The sequence below is a fragment of the Crocuta crocuta genome, unplaced genomic scaffold, assembly GCF_008692635.1.
Source record: "Crocuta crocuta isolate KB4526 unplaced genomic scaffold, BGI_CrCroc_1.0 scaffold288, whole genome shotgun sequence".
In the NCBI taxonomy this organism is placed as follows: Eukaryota; Metazoa; Chordata; class Mammalia; order Carnivora; family Hyaenidae; genus Crocuta; species Crocuta crocuta.
The window spans coordinates 662,320-676,298 of NW_027532607.1; the positions used below are offsets into that span (position 1 = coordinate 662,320).

The 13,979-nt window shown below is 53.8% G+C and overlaps 1 protein-coding gene across 5 annotated transcripts in view; it reads left to right on the forward strand.

Annotated features, from left to right (window-relative positions):
• Positions 1-13,979, forward strand: part of MAPT (microtubule associated protein tau) — a 99,156-nt gene that overhangs the window by 78,506 nt on the left and 6,671 nt on the right. For 3 of the 5 annotated variants that reach the window (XM_077780403.1, XM_077780404.1, XM_077780405.1), the window contains 2 exons: positions 919-1,184; positions 11,935-12,027. In XM_077780403.1, coding sequence (XP_077636529.1) covers positions 919-1,184; positions 11,935-12,027 — 359 coding nt within the window. The remainder of the gene's footprint in view (positions 1-918; positions 1,185-11,934; positions 12,028-13,979) is intronic. The other 2 variants (XM_077780406.1, XM_077780407.1) reach the window with 1 other exon arrangement.

Below are 13,979 nucleotides of genomic sequence, written 5' to 3' on the forward strand. Positions count from 1 at the left end.
TTAGGGACGGGTGGACATGAAGCAGGCTTACTGTCGTGGAGCCCACACAGCACAGAGGAGTCGGGGAGGCTGTGCAGGGGCCTGCTGGGATAGAGGCCTTGAACTTGCTGAACAGCTTAGAAGTCACCCAGTGGGCAAAGGGTCTATTGGATCCAGACAAGGGCAGCCCCCCGGTCCCATCACCGGGTCACTCTTTCTCAGGGAAAAGTCATGTAGAATTGCACTAGCTTTACAAAGCACATCCACACGCTGGGGCGCCTGGGTTAGGTTAAGCGTCCGACTTTCGCTTAGGTCATGATCTCGCGGTTCGTGGGTTCGAGCCCCGCGTCGGGCTCTGTGCTGACTGCCAGCTCAGAGCCTGGAGCCTGTTTCAGTCTGTGACTCCCTCTCTCTCTGACCCTCCCCTGCTCACGCTGTCTCTCTCTCTCCTAGAAATAAATTTAAAAAAATATATTAAAAAACAAAACAAAACAAAAAAACAAAGCACATCCACACGCATCCGTGCCTGGCTCCCCTCACTGTGGCATTCTGATTCTCTCCATGTTCAAGTTGAGACCCCTGAGCTCTGAGACGGAACATGACTTGTCCGAGACCACACAGTGTGTTGGAATCTATCTTTTGACTCCAGGGGCAGAGACGGTCCCCTTACGGAGGGCTACTGGGTGGTCCTTGGTGACCGCTCTGCTGCTTCTCTGGGAAACAGGGAGTCTCTGTCCCTAAGCAACGAGGCCCAGAGGGAGAGACGTTTCTCTAGAAATGAGAAGCAGGGCAGCCTCCTGCTGGGTTAGCTGAGCCTCTGGCCTTGGTCCCACCTGCCGAACCAGTTCCGGGAGTGGGCTCTCAGGACAGGCAGCCCCCAGGGCTTTGTCTGGCTCCCACCAGCCCCAGCCCTGGGCTCACCCACTCCTCTCTCTCCAGGTGAATCTGGGAAATCTGGGGATCGCAGCGGCTACAGCAGCCCCGGCTCCCCAGGAACCCCCGGCAGCCGCTCCCGCACCCCGTCCCTGCCGACCCCGCCCACCCGGGAGCCCAAGAAGGTGGCAGTGGTCCGCACTCCACCCAAGTCGCCATCTTCAGCCAAGAGCCGCCTGCAGACGGCCCCTGTCCCCATGCCAGACCTGAAGAACGTCAGATCCAAGATCGGCTCCACCGAAAACCTGAAGCACCAGCCAGGAGGTGGGAAGGTAAGGGCGCCGGGAGGCTGGCTGGGCGTGTGGTGGCCCCAGGACACCAGGAGAAGGTGTGTGGGTCCCCCAACGGTGACTCTCGCCTCACCTGGCACCTCAGTCCCTCCCAGATGTCTTCAAGGAAAGACAGCACGTTATGGTTCAATTCTGATTTGGGGTCGCCCCCCAGGCCGTGAGTGCCCTCCCTCCTCAGGGGAGAGAAAGTACTGGTTCCTTCCTTCCCTGTTTGAGCCCCTGCTGACTGGACAGTATCAGAGATTACAGGGTTGATTGTATCTCCATGACTTGGGGGTTCTCAAAGACTTGGGGCACCCACAGCGGCCCCCCAGCCTGTCTTGTGTTTGGAACAGGACACAAGCAATCTGTAGGTGAGTGTCTCTGGCAGTCGCTGGGCATTAGGTTAGGTTTCTCTCGAATCTTCAATTCTGGGGAAATTTGGGGTGCCATTTTGAACAATCTTTGGGTTTCCTAAAGGTAGAGAAACGTGAGCTTCCAGGGGCCTCCGGTGGTGGGAGAGGGGGACTGACCCGGACCCCCTTCCTCTTCTTCATGTCCCTGTCCCGGTTGTATGAGTTTCCTAAGGCTGACATAGAAAATACCACAGACTGGGCAGTTATTATAACAGAAGTTTATTTCCACACAGTTCTGGAGGCCAGATTACCAAGATCAAGGTGTTGGCAGGACTGGTTTTCTATGAGGTCTCTCTGCTTGGCTTGTGGATGGCGCCTTCTCGTGTTCTCGCATGGTCTTTTCTCTGGGTGCCCCGTCTCTCCTTCCTAGAAGGACACCAGTCATATCGGATGGGAGCCACCTCTTTAAAGACCTCACTGGGTGGGGGGGGACATGGTTCAGCCCAAAACAGCCTGCCTCCCCCTCCAGCTCCAGGAAGGGGAGTGGAGAAGGGAGGAGAGGTGGCGTGTGTGGGGGACAGAGGACCACGACTCCGCTCTTAGGAGCACAGATGTGTTCAGCCTCCTGGGTGTGGGCCATGGGGGGTGGGGGGTGGGGACAAGCCNGGGTGGGGGGGCATTACAGCATCCGGAACCGATGTTTTCCTTTTAGTTAGAGCCACGCGCCTCCCCCACAGTGGCGGCCTTTGCAGTGTCGATATTATTTATCGCTCTTGGCTGGGTCTGGGGCACCGTGAAGGGAGGGCGTCTCAGGGCTTTCCGTCCATGTTGGTGCCTTAGTTGAAACCTGTGCCTTGGTCCCCAGAGAGCTTCAGGGCCTCCCCCTGGCCTTTCCCAGCCCGGGTGGCTGAAGAGTCCTGCCCAGTTGGGAGGTGTGGGTGCCTCCCGGGGTAAAGCCCTAGGTCTCATGGCCGCTGGTCTCTGGTCCACAGAGTTGGCCCTGGGCCCGTGTTTACTTTCCTACAGTGTTTGCCTTGGCTGCTCCTCGCAAAGATGCCCATCTCCTTCCGGGAGGGGCTGGGAGCTGGGGCAGCTGGGCGTGGGCTTGAAGTTGACCCCTCTGGAAGCTTCTCGGCAGAGGGACCTGCAGGGACAATGTTTCCACGGAGGTGGGGTGCTGGCCACTGGCGTCCCACATGCCCCTCAGCACCGAGAGCGTTTGGTGTGTGTGCCCTGTTTTCGTGGCATAAAGTGACTGTTTGGTCCTCGCTTTGAAAAAGGAAAAACAAAACCCCCACACAGCCAGTTCTGCACCCACGAAGAAGATGGTGTGGCTGTGACCAGCATCTCACCAGGACTCGTTACTGCAAGAGAGAAACTGTCACCGTCAGCACCTGCAGCCTGCGGGCTGTCACCCAGCAACAAACACTCACCTCTTCCTGCTGGCCCAGGCTGCACCTCTGCATCAGCCCAGGCTGCACCCTTCCCTGACCAGGCTGCACCCCCATCAGCCCAGTCTCACCCCTGCATCAGCCCAGGCTGCACCCCTCCCCGACCAGGCTGCACCCCCATCAGCCCAGGCTCACCCCTGCATCAGCCCAGGCTGCATCCCTGCCAGACCAGGCTGTACTCCCATCAGCCCAGGCTGTACCCTCATCAGCCCAGGCTGCACCCCTGCATCAGCTGAGGCTGCACCTCAACCAGCCCAGGCTGCACCCCCCCATCAGCCCAGGATGCACCCCAACCAGCCCTGACTGAGCCTCTGACGTCAGCGTGGAAAGTACTGGTGGCTCTGGCCCAGCCCCAGCAGCTCTGCAGAGAACTCAGGGTCGGGCCGAGCTTTTCCCAGTGAAGACGCTTCCGGGGCTGGAATCTGCCCCTCGCACCCAGGGCTGCCCCGTCTGTGGGGGAAGAGGAGTCGGTGGAAGAGGCCCAGCGACCAATGCTCAGGGTGGACATGCTCACCATTTGGGACGCAGGCACCAAGCTGTCCGCTTGGTTAAAGGGAGAGGGCGACTATTCAGGGCTCTCTGTGGGGGGAGGCAGGGAAATGACAAAGGGAGGAGTAGCAGCTTCCCTTAAATCCCATGGAGAACCCAGAAAATTGTCTGAAACAAGAAACCTTCAGCCATGACGAGGAATATAATACAATCTCCAGGGGAAATGAAGAGAACAGACACAGGGAAGCAGAGGGCGCGAGTGCTCCATGGAGAAGGCCTGTGAACGGCCCGGACGGCAGGTCTCCCGAGCTCTCCTTGAGCCCTTTGGGGCCCTGTGGCCTCCGGCAGTGCCTGCCATGCAGCAAGTGCAGCGAGTGTTTATTTAGGCTGCAAAAGGGCCAGCGCCCAGTGTGAAGAATAACATGGCTCCCCGCATAGATGCTCACACGGAAGGAGGAGGAGCCAGTGGCTCAGTTTGTAAACCTGCAGACTGAAAACCACAGGGGATTGATGGAAATCAGTGGTTGGAAAAAAAATGCAAAACACCTGTTTACTGCTTTGTACTTTGCCCTGTTTTTGAGATTTGCTACTGTGAGCAGATATTGCTTGAAGAGTCCAGAAGGAAATTCTTTTTTTAATGTTTATTTACTGAGAGAGAGAGAGAGAGAGAGCATGCTCGAGAGAGCACAATCGCACAGGCAGGGGAGAGACAGAGAGAGGGAGACACAGAATCTGAAACAGGCTCCAGGCTCTGAGCCGTCAGCACAGAGCCCGACGTGGGACTCAAACCCACGAACTGTGAGATCGTGACCTGAGCTGAAATCAGACACTCCATGGACTGAGCCACCCAGGCGCCCCAGAATGAAATTATTTTTAAAAGAAAACGCAGATAAGCACTTGGCCGCTTTACCAGAACCAGCTGGATCCACCCGAGGTTGGGGGAGAAGGGAAGGCAGGCCAGCCACGCAAACAGCTTCCCGGGGCACCAGTTCTTCTATATTATTATAAAAAAATAATAATAGTGTCGAAACTACTTAGGTTTTGCTTACTATCTGTCTATCTAAAAGTTTGCAGAGAAGAAAACGAGAGTATGACAAAATGCTGATAGTCATAGAGATTGTGTGTGATTCTTTTTCTCTGTTTTCCCTTTTCTTTCCAAATTTTCTACAATGAAAGCAGTTCTAATCAGAAAAAACGTGGTTGGCAATACATTGTAACTGAAATTGTTACAGCAGATGATAGTAAAGCAAAAAATAGAATGTCCATGTAATTGAAAGGGGAAATGTTTAAATACCAGGAATTAAACTGTATGACAGGACTTATCTGTTGTGGAGTTCAGATGTCATGCCAATAATCCATATAGTCAGTAAAGAAAAATATCTATAAGTACAGGGAGCTAACAATTGCATTTGCCTGTTCCCTAAGCTCAGTGTCATATGCAGCAGAGCCTAATTGTATCCCTGTCACCAACATTACCACAAATATTTGGGAATTACAAAATTGTCATGTGTCACTGTTCAGTTTGGAAGTGAAGAACGTGTCTTCTGAGTGCATTGGTAACAACTGGAGGTGTCCCCAATTGTACTTAGAGGCAATTCATAATTTTAATGCTTTTGTTATTTAAAAAAAGTAAGTGACTACAGCATGGAAGTTATGTTTTTAGTGACGGAATAAAGAATACAAAAAATAAGACTGCAGGGGCACCTGGGTGGCTCAGTCGGTTAAGCGTCCAACTTCGGCTCAGGTCATGATCTCACAGTTTGTTGGTTCGAGCCCCGCGCCGGGCTCTGTGCTGGCAGCTAGCTCAGAGCCTGGAGCCTGTTTCAGATTCAGTGTTTCCCTCTCTCTCTGATCCTCCCCTGCTCACGCTGTCTCTATCTCTGTCTCAAAGATAAATTTAAAAAGAAAAAAAAATAAGACTGCAGATACAAAGATAAGAGTAGAGGGGCACCTGGGTGGCGCCGTTGGTTAGGCATCCGACTTTTGATCTCGGCTCAGGGCATGATCTCACAGTTCCTGAGTTCAAGCCCCGTATCGGGCTCTGTGCTGATGATGCTTGGGATTCTTTATGTATCTCCCTCTCTCTACCCCTCCCCTGCTTGTGCTCTCTCTCAAAATAAATAACTAAACTTAAAAAAAAATAAAAAAAGAGTAGGAAGAAATTGGAAAACACAACCAGTACAACGGGACATACAACAGCATTGAAAGCTGGTTCCTTCCTCCTGTCCTGTGCTCCATTCACCCGGCATGTCTGGGGCACCTCTGCATGCCGGGCTCTGTGCAGAGGGCTCCTGTCCCTGAGACCCAGAGCAAAAGGGGCGCAAGGACAGGTTGGTCTGGGAAGGATGTGCAGCCCTCACCCCGGAAGGTTCCCCACACTGAGGGGATGTCACCTGTGTTGTTATGACTCACACTGAGGGTCCACCGCACCCCTGACCGTCCCCCACACTGAGGGTCAAGCATCACCACACTGAGGGACCCTTGACCAGCACCACTGAGGGTCACCACACCGAAGTCCTCTGTGTTATGGACTGCCCCACAATGAGATATGTCACCAGCAAGTCAGAGAAGACAGGGCAGGCCCCTCTTGGAACCGTCATTGGTGTCTGAGTGCTAGACCCGTGGGCTGAAAGAAGACAGGGAGAAACTGCACCCTGGAGACGTTCAGACAAAAAGCAGAAGGAAGTTCGAAGTGACAGAGCTGGGGTGGCGGGGGCACATGGGTTCAGGTGGAGTTTTGTTCCTTTACACAAGAGCTAAGGTGGAGGGGGGGGGGGTTGCCGGCCGATAGAGGGAGGGCCTTGCTGGGTCTGCGATGAAGCAGCTGGGCGTTTGCTCTGACAGGACAGGAGACGACCGAGAAGGAGGAGGGCACTGCCCACAGGGAGCCACCCTCGGGCTGCGTGGTGAGTGGGCCGTGGGGGCTGCGGTTGGGAGAATCAGAATTGAATAACAGAGCTGGTGAGGGCCGAGCGAGGTTAAGGCAACACCACAGAGAGCCCTCAGCGGCCCTTCTGTGTGGTCAGTGGGAAGCACAGGGCCCCAGGGACCGTGCAGGGTGGCCCTCACTCGGTTCCAAGGCTGCCTGGTCCGGAGAACCAGGGAGATGCCCATGGCTGCCAGGGGTGGTGGGAAAGGATCACAAAGCCATGGCCGGAGAAGGGCATGGGGGCCCAAACATGAGGGTGGCCTGGTTGGCTCTAAGCAGATGGAGCTAAAGTCACGTCCTCTGAGGATGTTCAGGCCAGTGCCTGGGGTGTGCATGCTCCCCCCCCCCCCCCCTGCCCCCCCGCAGGAGCTGAAGAGCCTTGAAAACCCGGGGCTGCAATATTCCAGGCGGCCACAAGAGGGCAACAGAACGCTGTGTCCGTTCTCATTGTAAAAAGCAGACACTTAGAACGTTTAACATGGAGTAAGTTAAGTCAGTTTGTACCTGGGGTAGTCTGCCTCTCCTGCGTCAGGGCCATTTTAACTGAGCTAAACCTGAGCTGAGGTGCCAGGCCCTGCAGAACAGGGCTGGGACTCTCCCCTGGGACAGCCCTGTAATTCTCTGACCCTCTGGGAACCTCTCCCTGTACATGGCATCTTTCTGAACAATCTTGTGTAAATCCCATAATTTTAAAGATGCACCGGGTATGTTGATCCTAGCGAAGCCAGGCTGGGCCCAGCAAGCACCAACGTGTGCTGGAGACAGGCCTTGCCAGGGACAGCCGGTGGACACTGGGCCAGCCTGGAGAGCTCCTGGGGTAGGACTGGGCCATCTGGGGCATCTTGAGAGCTCTGAGCCCAAACAGAATCAAATCAAGACCCAGCGAGGGTTTGGGACAGCTTCAGGTCCTCTAGGAAGTGGATGGAGCCCGAGTGGGACTGTCTTCAGTTACAGCCTCTCCTCTAAGATCAAACCCTGACCACAGGAAATTCTCCCTTGACTGTGAGTCCCTGAGACCAAACTTTGGAGCCTCTAAAAAATTGCTCTTTCCTTTGATGAGGATTTTCAGTGTCTGCCCAGAGCTGAGGTTCAATATCATACATGTTGCTCTAGATGAGAACTTAAGTTTCAGGATTTCAGTTTCATAATGCCAACCCTTTTATCCCCCTTCTGGAAATCTAACATTCTGTAAAGGGTGTTGACTTAATTTGAAGAATAACAGTAATTCAGGTCTGCTTTGTCTATTGCCAAATCCCACAAACAACTTGTTGCCTTTTGGGTGTGTGGGGGATTGGAACAAGAAAAAGCCACATTAAAAAAATTTCTATGTGTACTGTAGATCTTGTTATTGCTTAATGTCACTTGATCCATTTGATGAATTTCTTTACATGGACTAATTCGGAAAACAAGGTTGTCTTCCTTGAAAAACTGGTCAGTTTTTATTGTCAGATAAGGAGAGTTAGGTAGCCCATCGTGTTTCCCTTTTTGCTTTGGCTTCCAGGAAGCTCGGAGTTAAATGTAATGACCAGTCGAATTGTCAGTCCTGATGACCTCTGCTTCTTTTACCAATATCCTTTTAATTTTGTTGTTTTCATATTTTGTGCGTTTGCATGTGAGTGTTTTCTAATACTAAGCGGCTCCAATTCCTTTGTGAAGGGCAAAATCTGCTTCTGGGACTTATCCAATGGAAAGTGATGAGTGAAAAATGATCCCCACAGAAGGAGTTCATGTCCGACTCCTTAAAACCTGAGGATGACCTGAAGGGATTCAAAGATATTACGCAGAGGGCAGCGGCAGCTCCTTAAGAAGCAGTGTAAGAAAGCCTGTTGCATGTGCTGTTCCCAGCATAGGCCTGGGCCGAGGCAGTGTCCCTGCGGCCCCTTGCTGGCAGGAGAGAACTGTGATGCTCACAAGAGAGCGGTGTTTGTACTTGGTGTATGAGAACACCGGCTTGAGGACAGCTGGGGGAAACTTTGTTGTCACATAGGAAGGTAGGTAGCCTGGGGTTATACTAACCACTGAGTTGAGGAGGTTACCGAGCCTCCCTGGGCCTCAAATGGCCTCCTCATCACTAAGTTAGGGGCATGGCAGGTGAGAAGGGTGAGACAGAATCAGATATTTACCCAACCTCTAAATGAGGGGTGGTTTTTAAATGTAGGGGTGCCTGGGTGGCTTAGTCGGTTAAGCGTCCGACTTTCGCTTAGGTCATGATCTCGCGGTTCGTGGGTTCGAGCCCTGCATCGGGCTCTGTGCTGACTGCCAGCTCGGAGCCTGGAGCCTATTTCAGAGTCTGTGTCTGTGTCTCCCTCTCTCTCTGACCCTCCCCTGCTCACGCTCTCTCTCTCTCTCTCTCTCCCTCCTAGAAATAAATAAAACTTAAAAAAAAATTTTTTTTAAAATGTAAAAACCAGAGAAGAGGGGCACCTGGGTGGCTCAGTCAGTTGCACATCCGACCCATCATCTCAGGCCAAGATCTCACGGTTCCCGCATTCGAGCATCAGGCTCTGTACTGACAGGCAGAGCCTGCTTGGGATTCTGTCTCCCTCTCTCTCTGCCCCTCCCCCTTGCAGTGCTCTGTCTCCTCCTTAAAATACATAAACTTTAAAACAAAACGACAGAGAAGAAATGACGAAGAATTTGAGTATATAAAGATGTAAACGGTTGTAGGAAAAAGTCACCCACAAGCCAAAAGGGGGCAAAGGAGCAACTTTGTAATTTAAAAAAGAAAAAAACCTGTAGAATAAGCCAACAATGCAATCCATTTATGTCGGTCAAAGCAAACGGATTCCTTACATGCCTGATGCTGGTGGCCGTGCAACGAAACGGACTTTCTCAGTGGTGCTCACAGGGGGTAAAGTGACCGAACCCCTTCAGAAAGCCGCTTGGAGAGCTGTACGGAGAATTTTTAGAATATTTATAACTTTGACTCTGCCATGAAAATAATCCATAATATGGAAAGACGTCCTTGCAGAAGATGTTCACGGTGAGGCTGTTCCCGTTATATAAAATGGAATAGATACAAATGTCTAATTACACAGATATCACAAAATGGAGGAGGACATATTCTTTATTTTTTTAACTTTTATTTATTTTTGAGAGAGACCGTGCAAGCGGGGAAGGGGCAGAGAGAGAGGAAGACAGTATCAGAAGCAGGTTGCAGGCTCCGAGCTGTCAGCACAGAGCCTGATGCAGGGCTTGAACCCACGAACTGCAAGATCATGACCTGAGCCGAAGTGGGACGCTTAACCGACTGAGCCACTCAGGCATCCAAAACCATCCTTCTGATGACTGTACACAGGCAGATGCTTAGGAGATGATGTTACTTGATAAAGCAAGACATATAATTGTATGTAAATAATTACCACCATTTATATGTACATGATGGTAGTTTTATTATATATATGTGACTTCAAGGGAATGTCACAAAATGAAATTGTGGTTGGGTTAGGGTGGCAGGAAAGCCGTCTTTTGCTTTTTTTAAACTATTTTTCAAAATCATAATGTTATGTTGCTTTTCTAATGAAGAATACATAGCTTTTTATTTTATTTATTTTTATATTTTGAGAGAGAGAGCTTGAGAGTGGGGTGTGGGGCAGAGAGAGAAGATGACAGAGAGAGAGAATCCAAGAATCCCATGCGGGTCGCCATCCTGTGACCCTGGGATCATGACCTGAGCCAAAATCAAGAGTCAGACGCTCAACCCACTGAGCCACCTAGGTGCCCCAAGAGCTTTTTATTTTAAAAGGAACATAAAAGAAAACGAAAAAAGGGGGTTTATGGGGCACCTGGGTGACTCAGTGCGTTGAATGTCCGACTTCAGCTCAGGCCATGAGGTTCGTAGGGTTAGGGTTCGTGGGTTTGAACCCCGTGTTGGGCTCTGTGCTGGCAGCTCAGAGCCTGGAACCTGCTTCAGATTCTGTCCTTCTCTCTCCTTCTCCCTGCTTATGGTCTCTCTCTTCCTCTCTCTCTCTCTCTCTCTCAAAAAAAAAAAAAGTAAACGTTAAAATTTTAAAAAGAAAGAAAGAAAAATGGGGGCGGGGGTAGGTTTGTGCTTACCAGGTTTTTAGATCCAGACCTGTAAAATTAAGGAAGAAAATGGGATGAGGTCCAAGAGAAGATTACTCTGTTTTTATTTTGTCAGGCTAAGGACATCTCAAAATGCTAAATACAGTCTACTAGCAATGGAATTTAATAACTAATAATTTAATAAAGGAAAGGCCATTTTCACACCAAAAAGTAGGATGGACAAAAATTTGCTGGCATGTCCTCATTTCCCCATTTTGCGAGGACCTGCGGCACCCTTGATGGCTGGCTCTGGCTGTTGGGTCAGAGTTTGGGACGCTTCTCCCTGCAAGAGCCAGGCCGGGGCTCTGACCCCCAGCCACAGCCATCCTCACAGTCCTGGGTCTCTGGAGCAGCGCCTCTCACCCCCCGCGGCGTTCACAAAGGCCACACTGAGATCTTGGTGCCATTGCCAACATTTCAGAGAATGAGCCTGGCTCTTAATCAGGAATTGCAGTTCCCAGTGATTAATAGAATCGAAGGCACAGTTTACAAGCAGGGAGCACCCGTGGGGCAAGGCACCTGGGGTCAAGATGTCAGCCCGGCAGACGCAAAGGGGAGGGTTTCAGCTCTCTCTCCCTGTGCCGCGGTCGTCTGTGTATTCCAGTTTTTAGACAAATCGGGCAAAACTCATCCACCACTAAAACAGTGATGTCCCTGCCGTCGCATCCCTGGTGCCTGGAGAGAGAAGCCTCGGAGAGACAGAGGGATCAGGTGGACCACGGCTCCTCAGGGCAGCAGGAGCGTTTGCCCGGTTCCCTTCAAGGAGCTGGTGGCCTTGTGGACAAGCGCGAGCCGATGGATGGAAGGTGGGGCGCCTACCCTGCCTTCCAGCCCCTTGGAGGGATATCTGGATCCATCTTTTCCATAGGATCGTCTGTGTCTCCTCCCCGTGATGTCAGCGATTCCCAAACCTCGCCGTGCTGCCCGAAGCACCAAGGGGAGCCCGCGATGCCAATTCTGGGTCTGGGTGGAGTCTGGGATTTTAAAATATATGTCTCTATATACATCTGCAGGTGATTCGAGTGCCTCACAGGCTGGAGCACAGCCACAGAAAGGTCTCGCGAATGTTCTGGTGGGTGTGTGAATGGACACAGATGGCCCTTTTTATTTATTCATTTAATAACGTAATTGAGCACACCTCGCTCCAGCCCAGCCTGCGGGCTGCGGTTTCCAGGACTCGGAGGTGCTCTCCGCGGGGCCTCCGTGATGCAATCCTTCGGTGAAGAGCTGCCTTCCGGGGGGGTGTGCTTTGCAAACCCAGCATGGCCCGCAGTCACTCCCAGTTCTGGAATCGCCTTCCTGGGGCCGCTACTGCCCCGGAAGGTGTGACTCAGACCTCCCGCCCTCGGCCTGGAGCCTTGTCTCCTGGCCATGAAGGTTGGAATCAGCTTCAGAGTGTGTTAGGGCAGAGCAAGCGCGTCTGGGTGTGGTGTGTCACTCATCCTTTTTTCTGGCTGTCAAAGGTGCAGATAATTAATAAGAAGCTGGATCTTAGCAACGTCCAGTCCAAGTGTGGCTCAAAGGATAATATCAAACACGTGCCAGGAGGCGGCAGTGTGAGTATCGTCACACTTTCCCCGCGCCCGTTCTGTCGTTCTGCTTTGTAACAAGCGGCATGAGAATACACACTTGCGAGACATTGCAGAGAATAAACCATTCTCGGGGGCAGAGTCTGTCTGTGCCCCCAGGTTCCGGCAGCCCAGGCTCCCTGTGCCTGTGTCCACGGTTCCGGGCGGGGTGGGACCCCAGTATCGTGGGCCCCCCCGCCCCCGCCTCTGCAGAGCTGAGCCTCTCTCTGGCCGGAACCTGGAGGCCAGGTCCTCACAGCATAATACCCTGAGTCCAGCCCCCCCACCACCCGGCACGGAGCCCGTTTGAGGTTGGGCTGAAAGCGGCAGCATCTGAGACTGGGCTCTGTCCCCTCGTCCCCCATGGATGGACAGCCCTGTGGACGGCTGGCACGTCTGTTCTGATGAGCAGACGCAGTGTCTTACTGTCCTCCCTCAGAACAGGAGCAGATGCCGAGCCCTGGCTCAGGCGTAAACCAGGCCCCTCCCTGGGCAGAGACTTCAGATGAAAAATAGCCCAAAGAAGCGCACTAGGGGACCTGCCTGGGGCGCCCGGGAGTTGACAGCGAAATGCTGCTTTGGACCCTTTTACATTTGGCTTCCTCCTAATGTCTCGGGGATTGCTGGTGTCCCCAGTGGGGTTTGGGGCTGGCATCCTCACTCACCTACCCACGTGACCAGCTCTGCTGTTCCTCGCCGGCCACCCCGTGGTCACCCACGGTGGGTACAGACTGAGCTTCCGAGGCTGGGCTCCCCTTCTCTGCCGCCCCTACCCCGGCCTCTGGGTTGACTGGCGACCACATCAAAGTGGGAAGGTCGAGCCCCTCTGAGGTCCAGCCCGGGCTGGGAGAGCAGGTGTCTTGCTCCTGGCTGGCAGCGCCGGGGTGAGGGGTGGGGGACAGTGTGTCTCACTCCAGAACGGGCCCAGCCTGGGCGCACATCCCTGTGCCCAGCCCTGAGGTTTATTCTTGCAATGTGCCCTGCCCTGAGCCCTCTGGTCCCCTCGCGGCTGCTGCATGGTGCTTCTGTAACACCCCCTCACCAGTGTCTGCTCGGCGTCTTCTCTGTGTCCCCAGACCCTGCTCTCCTGTCCCACCGCTTCCAGAAGGAAAGGGAAGCTGTGGGGACCACCCCCACCCCGGCCCACAGCCGTGGGCTCCCTGTGGCGTGCTGGTTGCTGTGTTAGCTCTGGCTCCCGGCTCCCTGCTAGCACTGCAGACGTCCGCTCTGGCCGGAGGACCAAGGCCCCGTGCGCTCTGGGTTAACTCCTGCCTGGCCGGCCGGCGGAGGCTGTGCTGGTGAGGCCTGGGGGGTGGTGGGGGCCAGAGGAAGCTCCTTCAGGTGTAAGCTGGGTGCAGACGGTGCTTTCCCACTGCTGCTGGCAGTGCCCAGGACGTCAGGGGACTTCCTCGAGGGCACCTCCTGTCCTGCGCTCTGTGCCCGCCTCCGGCCAGCCTACGGGACCTGGCAAAGAGCCGCGGGAATCTCGGGCTGGTCCTGAGCGCTGGCCTTGGAGCGTGGCCACTGCTGGTGTGCAGTAGGAGCCTTCACAGCTCTTCTGGTGGAAGGCAGCTGGCTGGGGGGGGGGGGGGNTAGACCCCTGGCCTGGGCCCCCCAGCCTCTGGCCTGCGGCTCTCTCTTCCCTAGCCTGGAGGGGACGTCCCTGCAGGAAGCCCAGCTCCTTGACCATCTTGGGATCCTCCCTGCCTCCCATTTCCGGGCCTGGCCTCCTCCCTCCCCTGGCCTCCACTCCTCCCGCACTCCAGCGCTGGCTCCTCCCCTCAGGCAGTCGTTTCCCCTCTGCCTTTCCACTTCCTCCTCCTCCACGCACTCCCCTCCCCGGGTTACCTGAGGGGAAAGAGGGAAGTCTGGTCACAGAACTTACTTCCCTCTCTCTCATACCCGGAGGAGGATCTCGGCCCAGAGGAGGCGCTGTCTCC